Raw genomic sequence first — 23,458 nt, 5'->3', positions numbered from 1 at the left:
ACAATGGTTGGGATGACGACGGTGGTGGAATTGGAGACTGAGCTTGAGGCCGGGCGGCTAACTGAGCTTGAGGCCGGGCGGCTAACTGAGCTTGAGGCCGGGCGGCTAACTGAGCTTGAGGCCGGGCGGCTAACTGAGCTTGAGGCCGGGCGGCTAACTGAGCTTGAGGCCGGGCGGCTAACTGAGCTTGAGGCGAAAATGGTGGTGGTGGAGTTGGTGTCTGGGCTACAGGCGGCTTCTGAGCAGGAAACACAGGACACTGAGCTACAGGTGGCTGCTGAGCAGGTGACTGAGCTGAAAGCGGACGGGCAGCTGACTGAATAAACAGATCCAGACGGAACAGTCTTAACTCCTGGATCTGAAAAAACATCAGGCGCACAGTCTTCTGAACCAATGGGAAAATAGTCATTCTTAAAACGAAAACTCTTATTTTCCCGAACCGGAGAAACACGAGCTGTAGTGTTCATGTAGCTGGCGTTCGCAGCTTTGGGGGAAACAGTCTGTCTATCCCTTGACAAAAAAGGCGAATGAAGGGAGACTCTGTCACTCACCCTAGGCGGTTGTTTGAGCTGAATCCCAGGCTCCTGCTGGAGCTGTGAGTGCTGGCTGCGTGTTCGCTGCCTCCCTGTTGAAGAGGGAGCGGCGCTGGCGGAATGTGACGAGGGAGGACTCTGCTGTGGCTGCTCCTGCTGTGATGTGGATGTAGCTGCCCACTTGGAATTACCACTCGTGACGCAGAGAGCTTCGACTGATGCAACTTTATTCTCTCCTCTTTAAACCACCGACAATATGGCACCGTGAAAACTATAAAGATGCACAAACAAATACCATTAAACATTTACGTAAAAAGTGCAAAAATGTTCACATTTTACCATAGAAAATTATTTTGATTAACTCAAATAGTGACATTGACATAAATCAATAGTTTTTAAACTACTTATGTTACAGCATTTAATAAAATGAATTAACAACAACCATTCTGTCTCTTAAATACATAAACAATCATTTGCAATCATTAACCAACCTCTTTCTGCTTCCAAGGGTGCTAATCATGCTGAATCAGCTAGCCAACCTCCTCCATGCACATCTCTTAGCCAGTCTTTCCACACCACAAACAAATGACATGCATACACAATAAAAAACGAATTCAACCACATTGAGTAAACTTTCAAAGTTATAGCATGTGACAGATAAATAAAACACATAGTTTTGCATGAGTACCCTCAAAAACAAACGCTTTTACTCACTCTGAAGCAACGTGTTTGCGTCGCCTCACCGAGAACAGAACAGGAAGTCTGACACAATAAAAGAGGAAGTGCTAAGGTACTCTTCAAAATAAAGGTGCAAAGTAAAGTGGCTTTGCCGGCATTTACACTCCCACCAAATCCTGATACAATGAACGAACAAATTCACAAAGCAAGTGAGTTGTACAGGATTTCTTATACTAATAGATGGATGACTGAATTGAACTATTAGAGGTATACAGGTAAGTGTACTTTATGCATTGAGGTAGTGTATAAACATAACTATTATTGTCTTAACATATTTTGTTTTATTTAATTCTCAAGGAGTAGTACTAGTTTTTGGATTGGTCTCTCAATAATTGAAGGTTTAGAAGGGGCATCTTGCTTTCTTTGAGGCTTTCTCTCTCCAACTCGCACTTTAACTCGACGGACTAAGCCATCATGGTCTTGAAAGGTCTCCACAACTCGACCTAGTTGCCAATGGTTTCGTGGGAGATTGTCGTCCTTGATAACAACGATATCATTGACTTTGAGGTTACGCCGAGGTAAGTGCCATTTTTGCCTTGTTGATATGTTGAGCAGATACTCCCTTTTCCAGCGGCCCCAGAACTGTTCAATAAGGTATTGGACTCTTCTCCATCTTTTTGTAGCATACAAATCTTCTTTCATGAACACTCCGGGGGGTGGAAGAGCAACCTTTGTTTTCATCATGATGAGATGATTTGGCGTTAAAGGTTCCAGTGCATGAGGATCGTTGATTCCATCAACTGATAATGGGCGACTGTTGACAATAGCCATGGCTTCATATAGCAGCGTTCTGAGGGAGGCATCATCAAGCCGACCTGGGCACTGTGCGAAGGTTGCATTCAACACATTCCTAACCGTTCTTATTTGCCTTTCCCAGACACCTCCTGCATGGCTGGCAGAAGGGGCGTTGAAGACAAATTCGCACTGTTTTTCAGATAAGAAGGTCTCCAATTGCTTGGCGTCGCATTGCTTAAGTGCTTCCTTGAATTCGTTCCTGGCACCAACAAAGTTAGAACCTTGGTCACAGTGTAATTGTTGGACAGCTCCTCTAAGACTGATGAAGCATCTCAATGCATTGATGAAAGAGTCTGTTGACAAATCTTCAAGCATCTCAATATGGACAGCTCTTGAATACAGACACGTGAAAATCAGACCATATCTTTTGTGTTCTTTGCGTGCTGTCTTCACAATGAACGGGCCAAAGCAGTCCATGCCGCTAAATGTGAAGGGTGCTGAGGCTTCAAGACGTTCTTTAGGGAGTTCAGCCATTCGCTGGCTCTCTGTAGGTCGTCGAAGTTTCCTGCAAAGCACACAGGTGTGTATCATTTTGGCCACCAGCTTGCTCCCACCAATGACCCAGAATCCATTTGCTCTAAGCTCCATTTGTGTCTGGCTTCGACCTTGATGGCATGTCTTAGCATGGTAGTGGGACACAATGAGCTTGGTTATATGACTGTTGCTTGGTACAATGAGTGGATGCTTCACTTTGTGGCAAAGAGACGACCACTTTAATCTCCCACCAACGCGCAAGAGTCCATCAGACCAGATGGGGTCAAGACTGAAGAGAGAGCTTGAGTTTGGAAGGTCACCTTTGGCTTGAAACGTTTTTATTTCATGAGGGAAGGCGTGCTGCTGTACGATCTTTATCACTGCTTCAGCAGCCTTCTCACGCTCCTCGATCGTCACATGTTCAGTATGCTTTTGTTGAGATCTCAGTCTTTTGATTCTTGCAACCACCTTTATGAGTTTTGTCCAAGATGAAAACTGATTCAGACGATTGAGAATATCATTGAAGGTACTGACGTCAGTTGCGAGCACCTGAATTGTCTTGACTTCGGGATCACCAACAAGTAACTCAGCTGGAGTGCTAGGTGTTAGACGTAACTCACGTTCCCAGAGAAACTTTGGTCCTTGCAGCCAGTTTGTAGAGTGGATGTCTGAAACATGAAGCCCTCTGGATGCATGATCCGCTGGGTTTTCTGAGGTGTCCACATAATACCATTGATTGGGATTGCTGTTGTCTCTAATGAGTTGAACACGGTTTGCGACAAATATGTGGAACCTGCGAGCGTCATTGTTGATGTAACCAAGTACCACTTGGGAATCGGTCCAGAAGAACTCATCATCAATTTTCATGTCAAGCTCAGCCTTTAACAGGACGCTTACTTTTGCAGAAACCACCGCTGCTGCGAGTTCAAGCCTCGGGATACTTGTGACCTTTGAGGGTGCCACCCTTGCCTTTCCCATCACAAGGCTGCAATGAACCTCGTCTTTGTCATTTTTATATCTCAGGTAAGAACATGCACCATATCCTAAGCAGCTGGCGTCCGAAAAATGGTGTAGCTCTACTCTGACAATGTTTTGGAAGTCGTGTGGGTGGTAACATCTTGGAATTGAGACCTCCTTCAACTTGAAAAGACCATTTATCCATTTCTCCCACCGTGGCTTCACATCTTCTGGAAGTGGGTCGTCCCATCCAATGCCTCTGTGACAAAGCTCTTGTAGGATAAGTTTTCCACTTAGGCTGAATGGAGCGATAAATCCAAGTGGATCGTAGAGTGAGGCAATGACGGACAAACAACCACGGCGAGTCGAAGACTGATCTTTCAGGCTGATGTTAAAACTGAAGGTGTCGTCCTCTATCGACCACTGAATGCCAAGAGCGCGTTCTGAAGGGGATGGGTCAAACCCACGAGGTTCAATGGTTGCTGCTCTTTCAGAAGGGTCTAAGTTGGAGAGAGCAGCTTCTTCATTTGAGTTGAATTTGTGAAGGCGCAGGCCTCCTTTTCTGCACAACTCTTGTGACTGAATGATCAGTTCTTTGGCTTCCTCAACTGATGAAACGCTGGCTAATCCATCATCAACGTAGAAGTTTTTCTCCACAAAGGCTGATGCTAGAGGATAGTCGGTTTGATGTTGTCGTGCAAGATGCTTTAAACCGAAATTGGCGCATCCTGGAGATGATGCAGCTCCAAACAGATGAACTGCCATTCTGTACTCCTGAGGTTCTTTCTCCAAATCACCTTCTTTCCACCAGAGGAATTTCAGATAGTTTCTGGATTCAGGGGTGACAGCGAATTGATAGAACATTCTTTCAATGTCACAGATTACGGCCACGGCTTCTTTCCGAAATCTGCAAAGCACTCCAACCAGAGGGTTGATAAGATCAGGTCCAGTTAATAGGGTATCATTCAGAGAGACACCATGGGATTTGGCCGAACAATCAAAAACAACTCTTAGTTTGTCCGGCTTCCTGGGGTGATAGATTCCATGATGTGGTAGGTACCACTCGGTCTGCCCCTGAGATGCTGTTGGAGCAGGCTCTGCATCACCCCTGTTGATGGTTTCTTCCATGAATGTTCGGTACTGATCGTAGTATTGTTTGTTGGCCTTTAGTTTTTTCTTGAGACACTGTAGACGTACCGTGGCTAACCTCTTGTTGTTTGGCAGGTGGGGTGGGCTGTTCCCTTTGAAAGGGAGAGGCATTTCGTAATGTCCGTCTTCCCTTTGTGTGATGTGATTACTGAGGAACTGTATGAAATGGACATCTTCTTGGGACACATATTTGTTCTCATAGGTTCTCTCAGCAAAATCTGATTCCAGGGCTTTTAGAACATCTGTCGCTGATGGAACAGGCAACTCTTTTACTGTGAGCCGATGCACAAAGCTTTGGTTTCCTTGTCTGTCTAGGTGGGGGTTTGATGAGCCAATTATACTCCATCCTAGTTCTGACCTTTGTGCGAAGGGTTCATGCTTGTCACCTATGATGACTTCAAGAGGAGCCAGCGCAGATGGACAGTCATATCCAATCAGGAGCCCTACATCACAATCTTGGAGAGGCGGCAACTTTTCCGCCAAGCTTCTGAGATGAGGCCACAGTAATGCTGTTTCCTTTGTTGGGATGTACGACTTGTCCACTGGGATAAAGTCGCGGCTATAAGCCTGTTGTAGTTGGATACAACTCTCAGAGTGGAGTCCTCTAACTTGTAAACCATGAACACTCTTACTCGAGATGACTGTGTCAATAGCCGTCATGGTACTGAGTTTCAGTTTTACTGGTTGGACATCCACATTCAGCTTATCAAGTATGTCCTCCAAGACAAATGTTGAGTCACTTTGTGTGTCTAGCAATGCATAGGTGAGTATTTCTCTCTGTGGTTCTTGTACAGAAGACACAAAGACTGGGACAATACTTGAGGTAGCCGAAACGCGTTGTGTTGATGTATGAGACATGACCTTGTGTGTTTCCTGGCTTGCAGGTTCTTCCTTGGAAGTGGAGCTATTTGTTACTGCTTCTGCAGGGTTTCGCTTTCTGTTTTCGTGCAAGCAGGTTGGATGACGACGTTCACAAATGTTGCACGTGTGTCGCCTTTTGCAATCTTTGGTGATATGACCTTTTCTTAAACATCCAAAGCAGAGCCGGTTTTCATGGATGAATACCTTTTTATCTTCAACACTCTTAGCTGCAAAGATGGGACACTTTGAGATTCCATGAGTTTCACTTTTACAAACAGAACAAGGTGATTTTGGTTTACTAATGTTTGTGTCTTGTTTCTCCTGAGCGGAACTCTTTGGTTGCATGTTTGTGTTGAAGACTTTGGCTCTCTTTGGGATTCGATCATCTACAGGTTTGAAATTCATCAACAGTGGAGAAGCTATCGGGTTGCAAGCTATCCGTGCTTCTCTACTCAGGAAGTCTGTGAAGCATGCAAGATTTGGATAGGTGCCACATTCGTCAAGTTCATCTACAACAATTCGACTCCACTTGCGCACGATCCATTCTGGCAGTTTTTTGAGCAATTTGTGATTTTCTTCACAATCGTTTAGGATAGCTAGTCCTTTGACGTGTGGGATTGCTTCAGAGCATCCTTTGAGGAAATCAGCAAACTCTCGTAGCGCTAGTGGGTCATTTGCGCTGATTTTCGGCCATCTCATGAGTTTATCACGAAATGCTTTCTGTATAATGAATGGGTTCCCATATCTGTCCTCTAAGACCTTCCATGCTCCCTTGTATGCATTTTCTGAATTTTGGTAAAAGAAACCTTCTACCGCTTTGCGTGCTTCTCCTGCGAGATAATTTTTCAGATAAAACATCTTCTCGCTTGCTGGAAGGGGTTTTCGGTCAATCAGATTAATGAATGACATTTTCCAATCGGTGAACTGCAAAGGGTCCCCACTGAATGTGGCAGGCTCAGGAACTGGCAAGCGATTCATACTTAATGAGCTAGCGATTGCTTGTGCTAAGCTGACAGACTCCTGGGTCGTTGTCATTTCTGGAATTGCTTGGTGGGGTTGGAATGATGCGGCATTTGGATTCAGCTGAGGTTCAATTTGCCTTCTGTAGCAAGCAGAGCTAATTTTACTATCAATTTCCCCGTTGTGGTTCTCAAACCCTTCAAGGCTGTTGTACGCCTTCACGCGAGCTATTGCTATAGCAACTTCTTTGTCTGCTTGTAACTGCTGTAGTTTTGCTCTTTCTTGTTCCAACTGTTGTTGCATTTCCACCTCTTTTAGTTTAATTTCTGACAACATTTTTGCCTCTTTGAGTTTCCATTCACTTTCTAACTTGTGAAGATGTGTTTGCTGTGCTCGAATTTCTTCCATAGCCTTTGATTGCTCCAGCTTGGCAGCAAGCTCTGCTTCTGCATCTACTCTACTGTTGCGGGTACAGGATGAGCCAGAGTGACGGCTCAATTGCTCTGACAACTCTATAGAGCTTGCAGTTTCTGTCATGCTGTTGCCAAAAACAGACCCATATTCGTTCTTGCTTAACACTTCTCTTACTCTTTCTTTCTCAAGATGGTTATTATATTCCTCATGAACGGTCTTTAGACGGTCACTTATGAGGTTACATACCTCCTTTGTTAGCGTAACACAGGCGTCCATTTTGTTGACAATGTCAGGTGTGGTGTTACTGTTACGCAGGATAGGTTCATACTGTGAACTTACAGCGTCGTGCTTTGCTTCAATGTCTTGCTGCAGTTTATTGAGGTCTTCTGCTGAGCAGAGGGATTTTAGTTTTGTTCTAGTTTCCCTTGCTACGAGCTTCCAAGAGTCATAAGTCTTGTTGAATGATTTTTCACGCTTTCTGATATCATGCTTTTGCATCTCTAGGCCTTTCTCTGTTAATTTTCTCTCACGTGAGCTAGATTTGCATGGTGCGTTCATAGGGTTGCCTGTTTCTTCTTCTGATGAGCTGGATTCGCATGGTGCGCTTGTGGGGTTGTCTGTTTGCTCTTCTGGTAGTGACATTTTGTTTCCGTAGCTGCCTTAAGTCGATTGTAGCTTTGATTGCCTTACTGCCTGACTATACTTTAAAGCTGTAGTTAATCTTTACCACAGAGTAACGCTGTGTCAAACATTTACTGATTATGGACATTCAAAGGTATGTTTAGCGTAAGACAGCAACAACAAATGTTCATAAATTAGCTAATGAGCTTCACCTTTTAAACCTTTTCATAAACAGACATCCTGTGAATTATTATTCCACAAAAAACACATTTCGCTCACCAAGAAACATTAACCAGATTCAGGAATATTATGTGTTGGCAGTCCATGAATTAATTTGGCTCGTAACATTATTTAAAGAGTTTCTAGTTATGCATTAAGCTTGTGCATGTGTGTAAGCAGTCCCGTGTTTCTTCTTGGTGGTCAATGTCTCTTTCAGTATCTGGAGTCTTGAGTTTAGTATGCTGTTCTTTCTAACCTTGTGAGTGCAGTTTGTGGATGCGAGTGGAATCAGCTGGCTGGTAACAGGTTGGTAGCTGGATCTCTGATGAAATGGTGTCAGGTTCTCTGCAGGGATGGCAGGTCTCTTGCAGTCAGAGAGTTTTCACTGTAGCTGCCCACTTGGAATTACCACTCGTGACGCAGAGAGCTTCGACTGATGCAACTTTATTCTCTCCTCTTTAAACCACCGACAATATGGCACCGTGAAAACTATAAAGATGCACAAACAAATACCATTAAACATTTACGTAAAAAGTGCAAAAATGTTCACATTTTACCATAGAAAATTATTTTGATTAACTCAAATAGTGACATTGACATAAATCAATAGTTTTTAAACTACTTATGTTACAGCATTTAATAAAATGAATTAACAACAACCATTCTGTCTCTTAAATACATAAACAATCATTTGCAATCATTAACCAACCTCTTTCTGCTTCCAAGGGTGCTAATCATGCTGAATCAGCTAGCCAACCTCCTCCATGCACATCTCTTAGCCAGTCTTTCCACACCACAAACAAATGACATGCATACACAATAAAAAACGAATTCAACCACATTGAGTAAACTTTCAAAGTTATAGCATGTGACAGATAAATAAAACACATAGTTTTGCATGAGTACCCTCAAAAACAAACGCTTTTACTCACTCTGAAGCAACGTGTTTGCGTCGCCTCACCGAGAACAGAACAGGAAGTCTGACACAATAAAAGAGGAAGTGCTAAGGTACTCTTCAAAATAAAGGTGCAAAGTAAAGTGGCTTTGCCGGCATTTACAGTGGAAATGCTGGGTGAGTCAGGCGGCACGATAATAATCCCTAACATCTTGTAAAAGGCTTGTGCAGGCGTGAGCTGATTGCTTGCAGGCTCGTAGTAATCCTCCCGGGACCGGCTGGAGCGTTTTCTGCGAGACCTGGGCGTCCGCGGGGAGGAAGCAGACGAGTGGGCCGAAGGGTAGGCTGCCAGCGAGGAACGGCAGCACGGAGGCCCTCCAAGCGCTAGCCGAGTCCCGTCAAAACGGGAGCTGCGCTTCCACGGTGAGTCCGCTGGATCCATTACTGGTCGCGTCGTTCTGTCAGGGCTCTGTGTGCGGGCAGGCAGAGATGAGGATCCAAATGCAGGACTCAAACACAGAATTGAAACTCAAAAAACCTCAGCTTTATTGCTGGCAGAAAAACAAACATGGAGTGAGGATGGAACACTGAGACCAAGGACACACAGGCATAATTCTGAGGGTACGACGCGACACTGAGCATGGGAAAACACAGGGCTTATATACACAGGGTAGTAACGGGGGAATCGGCAACAGGAGGGAGACACAGCTGGGAGAGATCAGGGCTAACGAGACGGGGGAGCTAAGCTGCACACACTAACATAAGACAAAGACTTTCACAATAAAACAGGAAACATGAATTACAAAACAAGCATGCAGACTTTACACTGAGAGACAGACAGAATGACACATGGAATCTGAACTAAACTAAACGTGAGATATAACTGAGAACAAATCCTTAAGCACGGATAAACAGAAACAAGAAATAATAATCATCATCATCACTACGAGAAGAAAACAATCCATGAAGCAGAAATAAACCAAAACATAATAAACTCAAAATACTGGGTCCAACGGACCCAGAACCGTGACACATATTAACCTTAACCAGAGGGTTTAAAAAAACAAACCAGTGTTTACATACCATATCTGCTTCAGCCGTGGCCTGGTGGACAAGAAATTGGTTAAGGGTTCCCCGAGCTTTCACGCCCCTCATGTTCTTCATGTGCCCACCACTAGAAGCATGCCTATGGAAAAAGTGCGCCAGCACACAGTGCAGTGCGCTTTAAAGGTGTTATCGTGCATTTTCCAGCCAGGTGTTTTCCTTTTCCCATTCCTCCCTGTACTTTTGCAGCCTATTTTTCTTTCTCTGAAGGGAACAAACATTGCTGCTCTAATGCTGGGCTTATACTGTGTGATTTTTGGCCCATTTTGAGACGATTTTTGAGTCGTGCGACCGATTTGGTGATCGGCCCGATTTTGGCCTTCATCGTGCATCGTTTAGTATACGTGGGGTAACGAGAAGCACACTGCTCACGCGCAAACACGTAAACGTCGGTGAAAAAGACTGCGCAGCACGGCAGTGCAGCGTGTGATCTGGACACAAGCGATGGAGGCACAACTTGTAGAACTTTGGAAAGCTCATCCGAGCCTTTTCGATGTGGCATCACAAAATTATCACGACCACAACAACCGTGAAAATAGTTGGATTTACACTGCTGCTCAATCACAGCTGCCTGATCATGTTTTTCATTAGCAATTTAGCAAAGTTGATGGTGGTGGTGTGTGTCTGTGTGAGTGAAAGACAGAGAGGGGGAGCAACAGATTTTCTGTTATAACCTTCATTTTAAGGAGGCACAGTGTGAGCACTCAGGTCGCATCAGAGCATCGGGTGAGACCCTGCATCGTGACCTACCAACTTCTAACCCCTGCGAGTCAATCGTGCAGTTTGAAAATCGCACAGTGTAGGGCTGCATGATTAATCGTTAGAAAATCGCGATCTCAATTCATGCTTATGTGCGATCTCATTTCCAAATGACAACGATTTAAAAAAAAAAAAAAAAAGACGACGATTTTACCGCATTTTGATCCGGGACGTACTCTGCTGTGCCGTGTGATGCTAAAATTAGCAGGGAAAAAACAACGGAGAGCACTTCAGGGATGACGAGAAAGTGACAGGAGAAAATCCGTCCCGTCAACCACCCAAACATCAATAACGGGAACCTTATACAGCGCTACAGTGTGTGAATGGGTGGATGACTGGTTGAGTAAAGCGCTTTGGGGTCCTTAGGGACTAGTAAAGCGCTATACAAATACAGGTCATTTACCATTCCCTATACACGTCGAACTCCCGCAGGCACAAAGACATTACGGAGGCTATCACTTATCACCTGACCAAAGATATGGCTCCCATCAACACTGTGCAAAACGAGGGATTTAGGAAAATGATCAACACCCTAGACAAACGCTACACAGTGCCGTCCCGCAACTATTTTTCTATTGTTGCACTACCTGCTCTATACACGCAGCGTCGAGCAACGGTGGAGACGGAATTTCAAGCAGTACAACATTTTGCGCAACAACAAAACGTGAGACATTTGTTGTTTTTATGTTTATTTATTGTTTTTATGTTCAGTCTTAACTGTTACGAAGTTGATGTGCAGTTAATAAGTGCAATAAATATTTATACTGGAAAAGAAAATCGTGAGAGAATCGTGATCTCAATTCTAAGCCAAAAAAATCGTGATTCTCATTTTATGCAAAATCGTGCAGCCCTAGCACAGTGTCTGCCCAGCTTTAGGTTTACTGTCATCCGAGACTTGCACCGCAGTGTCGGCGTTTGTTTCCCTGTTGGCCATGCTTCTTGTTGTGGTCATCTGTTGTCTTCCGGTATTTTCTCTGTAAGCGACCTTTCCTCGACCAATGAGATGAGCGGTAATCTGAATTGTCATACTCGAATTGTCATAAGTGTGCTGTCAGCTCATTGGTCACAAAGCAGGAGAGGGGCTGGGAATTATGTTTTCAAACAAAGCGTTAATTCCATAAACATTTATAGACTACTTTTGATTCTCACTGTATTACGGGACAAAGTGCGTCCCTTATTAGCTCAATACGGGACGATTCCGTATTTTAAGGGACGGTTGGCAACCCTAATCACAATAAGACTTTATTGTACTTCCTGGAACAATATGATGCGTTATGAGCTGTGTAAAAATAGATATACGAAAACATTTAGTTAATTTAATGTAAGTTTTGCACATTAGAGTGTAAACAAATCACTCAAAAAACAAAACTGGGAGACCTGGGAAAGACTGCGTGGAAGTAAATACACTGACCCAGCAAAAGATGGCGACAGTGGTCACGTCATTTCCCATTTGGATGCCTCGTTCAAAACCAGCCCGGTCTCCCAGCAAACAAACATGAAATAGTTGGCGTTTGTGTTCGTGGGTAGGGAGCTTCAAGTGTTTTTCGTGACAAGCAGCACAACTTTGTGACTTACGTATTTCAACAGGAAGTATACATTTGTCCAGGCAAGCGGGGCAACCAAGAAAACAGCAAAGGGTTGGATTTCAGCGCAAGCGGTGATATTTTTCTAAACCTGACACATTTTTTTAATTGGCTAAATCTAACAAAATCGTTTTTACGTTAGGTAAATGTTTTATTACAACTTTCCTGATGTAGCTTTGATGTCTACAACACTGGGAGTCATCTCATTTCAACAATATCTGTTTTTTTATTGTAATCCCTTTACTGACTTTTACTTGCATATGCTTTCCATACAGAAATTACTACAAAAAACAAAACAGAAAAACCAACACTGAAACGAATGCAAACGAATATTAATCATTAAAAAAACAAACCTAAACTGAAATGAGGAAGTCCACTCTGGAAACTAACAGAAACTAAACTGAAACAAAAGTCTAAGTAAAATAAAAATAAATGGTAAATGGTCTGTATTTATATAGCGCTTTACTAGTCCTTAAGGACCCCAAAGCGCTTTACATATCCAGTCATCCACCCATTCACACACACATTCACACACTGGTGATGGCAGCTACATTGTAGCCACAGCCACCCTGGGGCGCACTGACAGAGGCGAGGCTGCCGGACACTGGCGCCATCGGGCCCTCTGACCACCACCAGTAGGCAACGGGTGAAGTGTCTTGCCCAAGGACACAACGACCAAGACTGTCCAAGCCGGGGCTCGAACCGGCAACCTTCCGATTACAAGGCGAACGCCCAACTCTTGAGCCACGATCGCTAACTAATGTCCCGCTCCAGTTCACATACAGAGCTATTAGATCAACTGAAGACACCATTGTCTGAGGTTCAGAGGCTGTCGGATTGGTGTGCAGACAACAACCTGGACCTCAATACCACCAAGACAAAAGAGCTGGTAGTCGACTTCAGAAGGAGGAAGTCTGAGCTGCAGCCTGTCAGCATCAACAGGGAGCGTGTGGAAAGGGTCTCCAGTTTTAAGTTCCTGGGTGTGCACATAGACAGACCTCCAATGGAGCTCAAACACCTCGGCGGTTTTAAAGAAGGCCCAACAGTGTCTCCACTTTCTGAGAACCGTCAGAAAAATGGACCTGAAGAAGGAGCTGCTAATCGTCTTCTACCGTTGCTCCACTGAAAGTCTGTTGACATACTGCATCTGTGTATGGTTCTTCAGCTGCACCATGGCACACAAAAAGGCACTTCAGAGGGTCATTAATATGGCCCAAAAATCACTGGACATCCTCACCCTTATCTGAAGGACCTGCACAGCATTTGCTGTCTCAAGAGGGCACGCAGCATCCGCAGGGTGTTTAAGCTGCTGCCGTCGGGCAGGAGATTCAGGCTGCTGAGGTCGCGGACAAACAGACTCAAGGACAGCTTTTACAACAGGGCAATAGCCCTAATCAGTGCTAACAGTTGACCTGATTGGCTACCTCCCTGGACTTTTTGGGGGGCCCATAACATAATAATAATAATAACAATGTGAAATAAAAACATAGACTCATTCTTTTTATTCATACAGTCATTCTTTTTATTTCTTTTTATTTATTAAGTTAAGTTACTGTGTTGTCTTGTTTTTGTTGTGTTGTGTTGTGCGTAATGCCGAGTGGGACAGTTTCCAATTTTGTTGTACTATTGTACTAGACTGAGGAATGACAATAAAGAGTTATCTCTTATCTCGTTACCTCTAATTGGAAACCTGACTTTACAGTTGCCCCACCTGTCAAATCTCACGCTCGGGGGGATTTTTTAAAAATATATTTCTATCCTCCCAGCAATTCATCCTTGTCCTCTGAGGCGAGCATAATCTCTACGTTAAGTACAATTTATGCAATCTATATGAATCCTACTGTCAAGAGCACAAGCAAGGCTTTCTAATGACGCAACATTTAAGGGAGGACTCCTAACAGACAACATGTACTTTTCCAAATGTTGCATTTGAACAAACCACAAAATTACTGGAATAATATCTTTTGGACAGACAAGCCAAAATTGGAGCTATTTGACTGTGATGCGCAGTGTAAACCAAACATAGCACAACAGCACAAACACCTTATAGCAACTGTCAAGTTCAGTGGTGGCAGGTTGTTGATTCGGGCTTGTTTTGCTGGCACAGGACTTTGCACTTGCAGTCAATGACTCAACTATGAACCACTCTCTATGCTAAAGTATGCAAACATGAGACCATTTGTCTGACTGAAAGCTTGGCCAAAATTGATTTATGAAACAAGACAATCATCCCAAAATAAGCACAGCAGCAAATTCACAACAAAATAGCAGAAAAATTTAAGAATCGAGGTGTTGCAATGACCCGGTTAAAGTCCAGACCTCAGTCTGATCGTGGGACCTTGCAGAAATGAATGTCCTCAAACCCCAATGAACTGAAGCAATGCTGTAAAAAAGAGTGGAAATTCCTTCAGAGTGATACGAGACTGATAAAATTCCATAGCAACTGATTACATCAACCTATCACTGCTAAAGGTGGTTCTATAAACTATTTAATCATCGAGTGTACTCCGATTTTGACAAGGCTGCATCGAGTGCAGTGAAAAGTTTACTATTTAAGTTTAGAATTCTTTTTTTATATTATACTCTTCAGAAGGCGACTTGAGGCGACTTCTGTTGTGATTTGGCGCTATATAAATAAAACTGAATTGAATAGAATTGATAATTTTTCTTCACAAATCCCTCAAACTACACTGTAAAAAGGTACTTAAACATTGGTGGGTCTGTGTTACTGTCACATATGAAAACACTATCCTGTATATCAGTAAGTAAACTAGTTCTCTGTAGCTTGCAAGGATTCTGGGTACAGGACTTGTATTAAGTGACTTGTAAGGATGTGAAGTGATCATCAGCTTGTGCAAAGTAAACAAGAATAAAATTCAGTGGAGATGTAGCCACAGAGCGGGCAGATCATCTTAAAAGAACCGGTTAAACATCCTGTGTGCACAGTGTCATTTCACATGTTTGCAAACACATGTAGGGGAGACTGGCTGTTTGCTTTAGCATCTGTAACTCAATTAATTTTTGCACTAGTTTTCAGACTTTTACATAAAATGCCGACATTTGTTTTCTGCTCCCTTTGGGGTCTATTTTCAGAAAACACAAAATATCCTTTCACTGCTACGCAGACGACTGCCAAATGTATTTGCCTTTAGCACCAAATGGCCCAGGCTCCATCCAATTTTTTTGAACTACCTTGAAGATGTCAAAGCTTGGATGGCTCTGAACTTTTTGAGTTTCAATGAGAGTAAAACGGAGGTGATTGTATTTAGACCTAATAATATTTCATGCAACCCGCTTGGGAATTGTGGTTGGCTAGGGTATTATATCAAATAGCATGTGACAAATTTGGGAGTCATTATGGACGCAGATTTTAAATTGGACAAACATATTAGTTCTGTGTTGCAAAAAAGCTTTTTCCAGTTGAGGCAAATAGCAAAGCTGAAGCCAGTTTTGTCAAGACGTGACATGGAGAAGGTAATACATGCCTATATTTCAACTCGGCTTGACTACTGTAATGCACTTTATGTTGGAGTCAGCCAAGGATCTGTTGCACGTCTTCAGCTCGTTCAAAATGCTGCTGCCCGCCTCTTGACTGGTACCCACAGGCACCAATCCTGTCTTCTCTTCATTGGCTTCCTGTTCATGACAGAATTGATTTCAAAGCGCTGATTTATAAATGCCTTAATGGTCTTGCTCCCCCATACCTTTCTGAGTTACTTCAGCCTTAGATTCCTTCGCGGACCCTCAGATCAGCTGACCAGCTGCTGTTGGTTGTCCCAAAATCAATCTAGGCTAAAATGTAGAGGAGAACGAGCCTTTTCAATTATGGCCCCCAAACTTTGGAATACGCTGCCTTTAAATATTAGACAGGGATCTTCATTTTGAAAACACACCTTTTTTCAATAGCGTTCAGACTGGTGTGAGTTGATATGTTTATCATGTGTATTATTATGTTTTTATGTGAGTGCAGTGGTTTTATCTTGTGTTTTATCCTTTTGTTTCTGTACAGCACTTTGGGCAAACTTTCTGTTTTTAAATGTGCAACATAAATACACTGAATTTGGTTTTGGGATTTGGATAATAAACAAAGTTTAGTGCTGGTCAAAACAATTACTTTTGTACTCTCTCTTCCCCCCCCCCAATAAAAATCTACACGCAGTTGTTTCCTGCCATGTCAATCATCATATGAAATCAGGAATGGAAGTGGGTAGACACCGAAGTGACCATATGAGTCCTATCTCATCTCTGATTGGTGGGATTGGCGGTGCTACAACTCTCTTAATTTTACAAATATACCCAGTCTCCCCCATTTGGTTTGCCAATTAAGGACAACACGCCCAAATAGAAATAACCACTGCAATGGCAATTCATTGATATTGACGGTGCAGTTTAAATATAACTGGTGTAGTGGGTGCATCCATCACTCACACTGTTTTCGAACAATCAAAAACAAATTCCTTCAGTTTTTACAGATCAGATTTAGTCAGGGCCTCTTTGCCTGGTGGACAAAGAAGTATACCAGGTGACACAGAGGGACCCCCCAAAACCCACAGTTCACTGCCTGCAGAAAGTGAAGAAAACACACCTGATATTTATCACAGCGCAAATTAATGCCCCCCCCCAAAAACAACAACAACAACAACAACAACAACAAAAACAACAGGAACCAGGCACCAGGAAAAACATAGCCAAAGAAGCAGAATATCATTATTGGCACATTTCTATCATTATTTACAAGCTTTATCAAAACGTCTAGTTTTATACAGCCTAACATTTGCATTTGATTAAATCCATAACTTATTGTTCTATAAAGTTGGAAGGATAAGATTAAGTCAGCTGGGCCCAAATGGAAATATTTAAATTGATTCCACTCTAAGATGTTCATTGAGCCAGTCTACTCCAAGTTACTAATGTCTATAAATGTACCAGATATTAGGCATTATTTTTCATGGGTTTTACGCAACAAACAGAAATTGAGGTCTGTTTAACCGACTCCCTGTGTTAACTCACCTGGTTGCCAAAAACTCCAATGGAGCAGGCGGTGGAAACCTCATTCGCTCCGAACCACACCGACGCCAGGCGGGAGGGCATCCCGAGGATGAAAACCTGGGCAAAGGAACTCATAAACTGTCCAAGCATGGTGACCCAGAATAGGCTCGGTTTGGCACTGGCCACCTTTATCCACGTCCCGGCGCAGTTGAGCGCATTCGCAATCAGCGCTGTGACCCGCAGTCCCTTAATATCCAGGAGCCAGGTGACTGGGAAAATGAAGGGGATGTATGTGAGCATGTAGACCATAGACAGCCAGTCCACCGCGAAGGCTTCCACCTTGTAGAACTTCATAATTATGTTGCTGATGATCGCGTATTGGATCCATTGGTAAGCGTTGATCAGAGAGTAAGAGCTGAAGAGGAACACTATCATCCATCGCCTCCTGTATAGACGCGTAGTGACCCCCAAGTCGCTCTCCCTGTTTATGATCCCGCTGTGTTCAATGGGGTCCGCGGCAGCTGGACCTATTACTCCCATGTGTGGACCATTCTCCGTCGTATCCGGAGCGCACCTGTCCCCCATTATCTGCTCCAGAAATGAACTGAACTGAACTGAAGCACAGCCACCGCGACACTAACCTACTTAAGATGTCCTTTAATAAAGAAAAAAGAAAAGAAAAAAAACGAAAATAGGAGGGAAAAAACCCAAGTATCACTTTCGTTCCACGTGACACTGCCAAAAACCATTCAGCTGTCGGACTTCCTCTGTGCCTCGAACCCCTTTAGACTGATCAGCCTTTAATTGAGATGTCTAACCGGTTCCTGAGTATATACACTTGAGCTTTCTGAGAAATTCCCTTTGAAGAACGTGTTGACACCGACTTTTACTCCACCCAGCTGTTGAGATAAGAAATGACAGTGGCTGTTCCTCGGGAGCTCTGAGAGAAACCCTCAACATGACAGAGCAGAGATAACCTCTGAAGACGACACAGTGCAGTCTGTCTGAGCTGCTCATGTCAGTACTGTTGCATGTTTCGACTTCATCCCCTGTTGCAACACAGCAAATTATCACTATGCCGCAAAAAATACCCACTCGGAGCTCAGCTAACTTACAGTAACGTTGCTGTCAGCCTACTTCTCTCCTGAAGCTTTAGTTCCTTTTGCCTCAGCCACTGCGGTTTTAATCTGCGTGTTAAATCCCCTCTGATAACAACAACGGGCGTCTTTGTGCTTATTTGTTCGTGCATGCTGAGAATTTGGTGTTTTTCTTATTTCAATAATTTAAAAAATGATTTACATGTCTAAACCAAACGATGGTCCACATTTAATCTAAAGTAGTATTTTATTATTATTGCACATTAGTTACTACTGGACCTACAAAGAATCCATCATGACTAAAAAAGATGGAGAGGTATGGAGCAATATATTATAGTTAATACATTTTAAGTAGTTTAAAGATATTTAAGTGTGCCTCTTGGCATAGGCACACTTAATAAAGCAGGAAGGTTAATGAGCTGTGCTGCAGCTCACCACAAGATGTCAGGGTTTACCAGAAACTTTGCTCCTGAAACTTTTTTTTTGTGCACAAAATATTATTATAAAACGTCTTCCATTTTGCAAGACTCAAAAAAATATTATTCAATAATTTTAAAAAAAGAAACTAGACATTTATTTCTTAAGGAAATACAAAATGGGATTTTGTGATAGCTTATATGCTTATATAACACCATATACAAAAGAATAAAAACATAAACATAATTGCTAGTAACAATATGGTAACAGAAAATAAAGTACAATGTAAACACTTGTATATATATATATATGTATGTGCATACATGACGCCTGCGCCAAAAAACAATGGAATAAAGAAAAAATGTTCAGCTGCTGTGCCAACAAATGAAAAATGCTTGAGGTTATTTATGCAATACAAAGGCTTCTTTGACTGTGGGTTTATACAGAAATAAAAAAAATCATCTGCATGTGATGGTTAATGTATTCCAGTAGTTATTTTTTTATACATATATAACTATTTCCCCACAGATTTCAATGATATTTCTACAATTCCCTGCATGTATTTTAACAATTGAAGGACAGTCAAGGTCACATCATGCTGCAAAGATGTCTATTTGTAGCCTGATAACTTACAAACACTGTCTCTTTGGGGTATCGCCTCTTCCCTGCATGGAAACAGTGACTTAGTTTCATCCCACACAGCAACAAATAATCATCTGTGCAGCTGACTGATCGAATGCAGTTCTGTTTTAGGGTTAACTACAAAAAAACAAAACAAAAAGCATTAAAACACAGGTGTAATTACTGGAAATATATCAAAGTAATGCCTCGTGTGTGGCTTGTAATTCTACCAAAAGTTGTGCTGTGTTTTTTTCTTTACATTCACACTAATTGTGGCTGGACCTGTGAAGACGAAAATGAAGAATAAATGAAAAAGCAAGAAGGAACAATAAAAAACAAAAACAAAACAAAACAAAGACTATGAAAGAAGATTGATTTAACTGCCAAAACAGTGTCTAAGCACAGTGGATCCACATTTTGTGGTGTAGCGCTCAGTGGCTGGTTCTCCTCCACGACCGAGGCCCCAAACGTAAGTGCTGCTAGTTTGTTGCTTCTTCCCAATCGTAAACTGTAGGAACTCGCACTACAACCTTCACTTGGCCTCCAGCTGCTGCAGCAGGGGGCTCACCTCACCCTCCGGAGTTTTGACACTGTCTGTCCTGACAATACACGTGGGGCGGTGGCGGTTGAGCATGAGGATCAGCTGCTGTCGTTCAAGCTTCAGCTCCTCGATCTGGGCTTTAAGGTCGGAATTTAACATCTCTAGCCTTTCCGACTCCTGCCATGGGATTGGAAGGAAGACAAAGTAATAATTGTGGAAAGAGTGAGACACAAGTTGAGTATGTGAGAGTGTGCAATCATGCAAAGGAGGCTCCTTAGATGTGCCTCACCTTTTGTAGATAATCTGTCCTCTCCTTCTTTTTGTTTCGACAGCGAGCTGCAGCCACTTTGTTTTTCTCCCGCCTTCGTTTTCTCCTCTCTTCCTCCTCGTCTCTCTAGAGACAGGCACAAGAGTTTTAAACACACCTTCAGGCACAATTAATCTGCCATACAATAGCAGGCAGTCCATGAACAGAGTAAGGATGGGAATGTGTATGTGTTAATATTAGTATTTAACCTACTGGGTTCTTCTTTGCTATCACTGTAAACAAGTCAAAGTGACATTTCCCCAAACTAAAGACCTTTTGGTTTGTTTTTCCCTCTACATTAGCGTGCAAGTCCTTCTGTTTCAGTCATGGTATGCATAAAAATAGAAAAAAAGCATTTTTTAACCTGGCACAGTCTGGCATGCCTAAGCATCCTTGAACGCCAGGTAATTGATGAACCCGACGTGTTTTTTTTAAGGCAGGAGAAGTCAAATCTCCCCAAGAAAACCTGTGCAAGTGTATGGAGGACGTGATTTCTCACGGACATCTGACACAGCGGGAAAGTTCATATAAAAAGCCATTTCTTCTCATTGTTTTATATATGTAGGGTGTTGTTGTTTTTAACTCTATTTGTAAACACTACTTTGGGACAGCATTAAAAAAACTACCTGTACTTCTGCCACTATTACTAATCTACCTGCTCTATAAACTACATGTCCCTTTGTGTCCACTAGATGGTCCTGTTGAATAAAATATAAACAGCAAACATATTTCTTTAGGATACAGAAGCGAGATTTTAAACACAGTTAGCAGACAATTTCCATGCCTTTTTTTTAACAGCAGATACATTAAAAGCACACCTTGGAGCCACTTTTTTAGAAATGAACGTTTAAAAAGAACATGTAAGCTGAGTAAAAACTTAAAACGTGGCCTTAGTTTAAAGGATAACGGTTATCAACTGCTTAGTGTGTCCTATACCTCAGTTTTGATTATTAGAGGCCTCTTCCCCAGACTATCCAGGAAATGCAGAGGTGATAGCATTGTCCCAAACTCCTGGAGGTCGCCAAATTTGAGCTTGTCAGTCAGCGTGGTGGCTGTGATCCCAGCCAGTGGGCCCAGGCTGGGCAGGGAGCCTGCTGTGACAGAGGGATCTGGGATTTGTCCTGGCATCGTGTCAGACTCGGTCGTGACCACAGCTAGGCGGGAGAGGGAGAAAACGGGAGATATACTCAGACAACAAACCAAGTCAGATTAAGGAAAACACATAAAAAACTGAATACATTACAGGAATGCTTTACATTTATGAGTTGATAACAAATATAAGTGCATTATGTACCATCTGTTAGAGGGCTTCAATGAATCATTTGCAAAAGGTGGACTGATGTTGTTTTTATTCAATTTTGCAATATTTTCTAAAAACCAATTTCTAAAACTTCAGGGATCATGGCAAGAAAGTACATCATCTAATGCTACAAGGCCAAAAAGAGAGGTGAACAACACTGCAAAGACTAGACTCAAACAAATTCTACTTTATTCCAAGGGGCGCTAAAGGTAGCAGTTGCCAAGAAATAGTTACAGGGTGACTGTGATTTCCTGAATATGAGACATATCGAGGGGGAGAGCCAAAATTGAGGATAAAGACGTGAAATTATGCAGCCAAAATATAGCATAATGCAGTAACGTTTAAGAAAATAGTTTGCTTTCTTTAGCTGAAAAACAAAGTTAACTGTGTGAACACATTACCACAGTTTTGCACAGGCAAATATGTAGACAAGGACACTTCAGCATATACAAAGACGGTGAGAGCCACCCAACATACAGGAAGTTACTACAGCAGCTCAGCGGATGTCCAAGTCACATGAAATCCCCCCAAAAAACTTCTGATGTACCTTTATCCCACATCACAAAAACAACCAAGGCAAATTCTAATTAAAATATATAACCACAAGAAACAGCAATCTGGCTTTGTGTTCTTTGTGTAGACTAATGTTTATTAAAGAGGGGGGTCAAATCGCAGTGGCTCTCCTCAGAACATGAACTCACAGGCTACATAATAATCTCACATGGGAATAACTTTTAGTTTTGCAACTTCCTCAAAGTTCAGGTTATAAAGACCAAGAGGAAGTAGAGAGGCCATAAAAAAAACAAAACTCTGCTTGCAATTAAAGCATAACAGCCATGATAAAACGGAGAAATAATGTGTGAGCAGTTTAGCTTGAAATGAAAGCAAAAACACTTAAAGCCAAATGTAACTTTTGCTTATCATTTTTTCTATCCTCAAAATAAAACCCCAAACACACATTATGAGCCAGTGACTGCCATCTGAATGTTGATGCAGGGGCCCCGAAGGTGGTTTTAAACTTTCTCTACTAATAGTCACTTTATTAATGGCTAATCCTGAATGTCCCATAGAAACAACTCGCTTGGTCATGGTGTATTATCACCAGACTATTTGTTTACAATGCTGAAACCCCCAGGCTATGCATGAAAGCACATTTAGAGCCGTTTAAGTTATATAGTGGTGTAGCTGAATTGGTCAACTTGAAAGCGGAAGTTTTTTTTTCTACAGTGCGGCATTAAGCCCATCTTACGTAACTTTGTGTTTCCATCAGAGACCTGCAGTGATAAAATGTTACAGCTTTCCGTCCACAGCCGCTCGGATAACCCGCATTTTGAGAATCAGTGCGAGGCACTAATGTAAACGGCGGACTAGACAAAACAAGAACATTTTGTTCTGAATTGTGCACGCCGTGATTCATGAAAAGGGAGCATGCAAACAAAAGAAAATGACCTTTCTGCAGCACGATCACTAAAGATGTCAGGTTTGCTTTGACAGAGAAATTCAGAGAATGCATCGATCGCACCGTATAATCGAAAACATCAGACCTGCCCGCTGCCTCTTCGCAAACTATGCTCGTTATGACCTATGTGTGGCGCGCCAATAAGCTATTCAGCATGTACCAAAAATAAATAAATAAATTAAATATGCAACTCTCGACTTCTGAAGTTTTGTATACCGACCTGACTTTGATCCCAGGTGCAACAAATGTCCTTTCTTCTGGTCAGCCGAGGGTCGAGAGTATATTTTAAAAAGTGGAAATCGTTGCATCAGCCCGATTTTAAACGTGATCCCAATCTGGGAGGATTTGGGAATGCGGAAATTAGGCTATGCCAGTCAAACGTAAGCAGGGATGTTAGAAAAAAAAGTAGCCTACATAGTGGGGGCAGAAGTGGGGAAGTCGCACCGCTCCTCCCATAAAGAAACAGGGAGGCTGCATACTGCTGCTGCCGCTGCAACCACAATAATACGACTCAGATGCAGGCCTGCGCTGGAAAAACAGTACGGCCACTGATCTACAGTGAACTCCCACCTCCGCTTCTTCAACAGCAAATATCTAAAGGGTACTACAAATAAAATAAAAATATTTGTATTTGAAATATTTTAAAGGAATTTTACTTTAAGTTT

At 42.5% G+C, this 23,458-nt stretch overlaps 2 protein-coding genes across 3 annotated transcripts in view; both read right to left on the bottom strand.

The window, feature by feature from the left end:
* The window catches only part of flvcr2a (FLVCR choline and putative heme transporter 2a), a 37,236-nt gene extending 19,038 nt beyond the window's left edge, over positions 1 to 18,198 (bottom strand). For both annotated transcript variants that reach the window (XM_085441175.1, XM_085441173.1), the window contains exon 1: positions 17,073 to 18,198. In XM_085441175.1, the coding sequence (XP_085297301.1) occupies positions 17,073 to 17,636 (564 nt within the window). In that variant the 5' untranslated portion in view covers positions 17,637 to 18,198. The remainder of the gene's footprint in view (positions 1 to 17,072) is intronic.
* Positions 18,199 to 18,698: 500 nt separating this feature from the next.
* Positions 18,699 to 23,453, bottom strand: LOC146686630 (jun dimerization protein 2-like). Its single transcript, XM_085441179.1, has 4 exons — positions 23,014 to 23,453; positions 20,971 to 21,188; positions 20,017 to 20,121; positions 18,699 to 19,904 (listed from the first exon to the last, which is right to left on the bottom strand). The coding sequence occupies exons 1-4, from the start codon at positions 23,099 to 23,101 to the stop codon at positions 19,719 to 19,721; spliced, it is 597 nt and encodes a 198-aa protein (XP_085297305.1). The 5' UTR covers positions 23,102 to 23,453; the 3' UTR covers positions 18,699 to 19,718.
* Between the last annotated feature and the right edge of the window lie 5 nt (positions 23,454 to 23,458).

This window comes from Copadichromis virginalis, linkage group LG19, assembly GCF_057382275.1.
Source record: "Copadichromis virginalis isolate Kocher_CV1m ecotype Utaka linkage group LG19, C_Virginalis_male_GT1.1, whole genome shotgun sequence".
In the NCBI taxonomy this organism is placed as follows: Eukaryota; Metazoa; Chordata; class Actinopteri; order Cichliformes; family Cichlidae; genus Copadichromis; species Copadichromis virginalis.
This window is presented reverse-complemented; position numbering and strand designations above follow the sequence as displayed.

Excerpts from the sequence above, each read along its gene's own strand:
- LOC146686630 (XM_085441179.1), bottom strand. The coding sequence starts at position 23,101 with ATGCAACGATTTCCACTTTTTAAAATATACTCTCGACCCTCGGCTGAC. Across the intron at positions 21,189-23,013 it reads GCACCTGGGATCAAAGTCAG|CTGTGGTCACGACCGAGTCT; the intron begins GTCGGTATACAA and ends TCTCCCGCCTAG. Across the intron at positions 19,905-20,016 it reads GGACAGATTATCTACAAAAG|GAGTCGGAAAGGCTAGAGAT; the intron begins GTGAGGCACATC and ends ATCCCATGGCAG.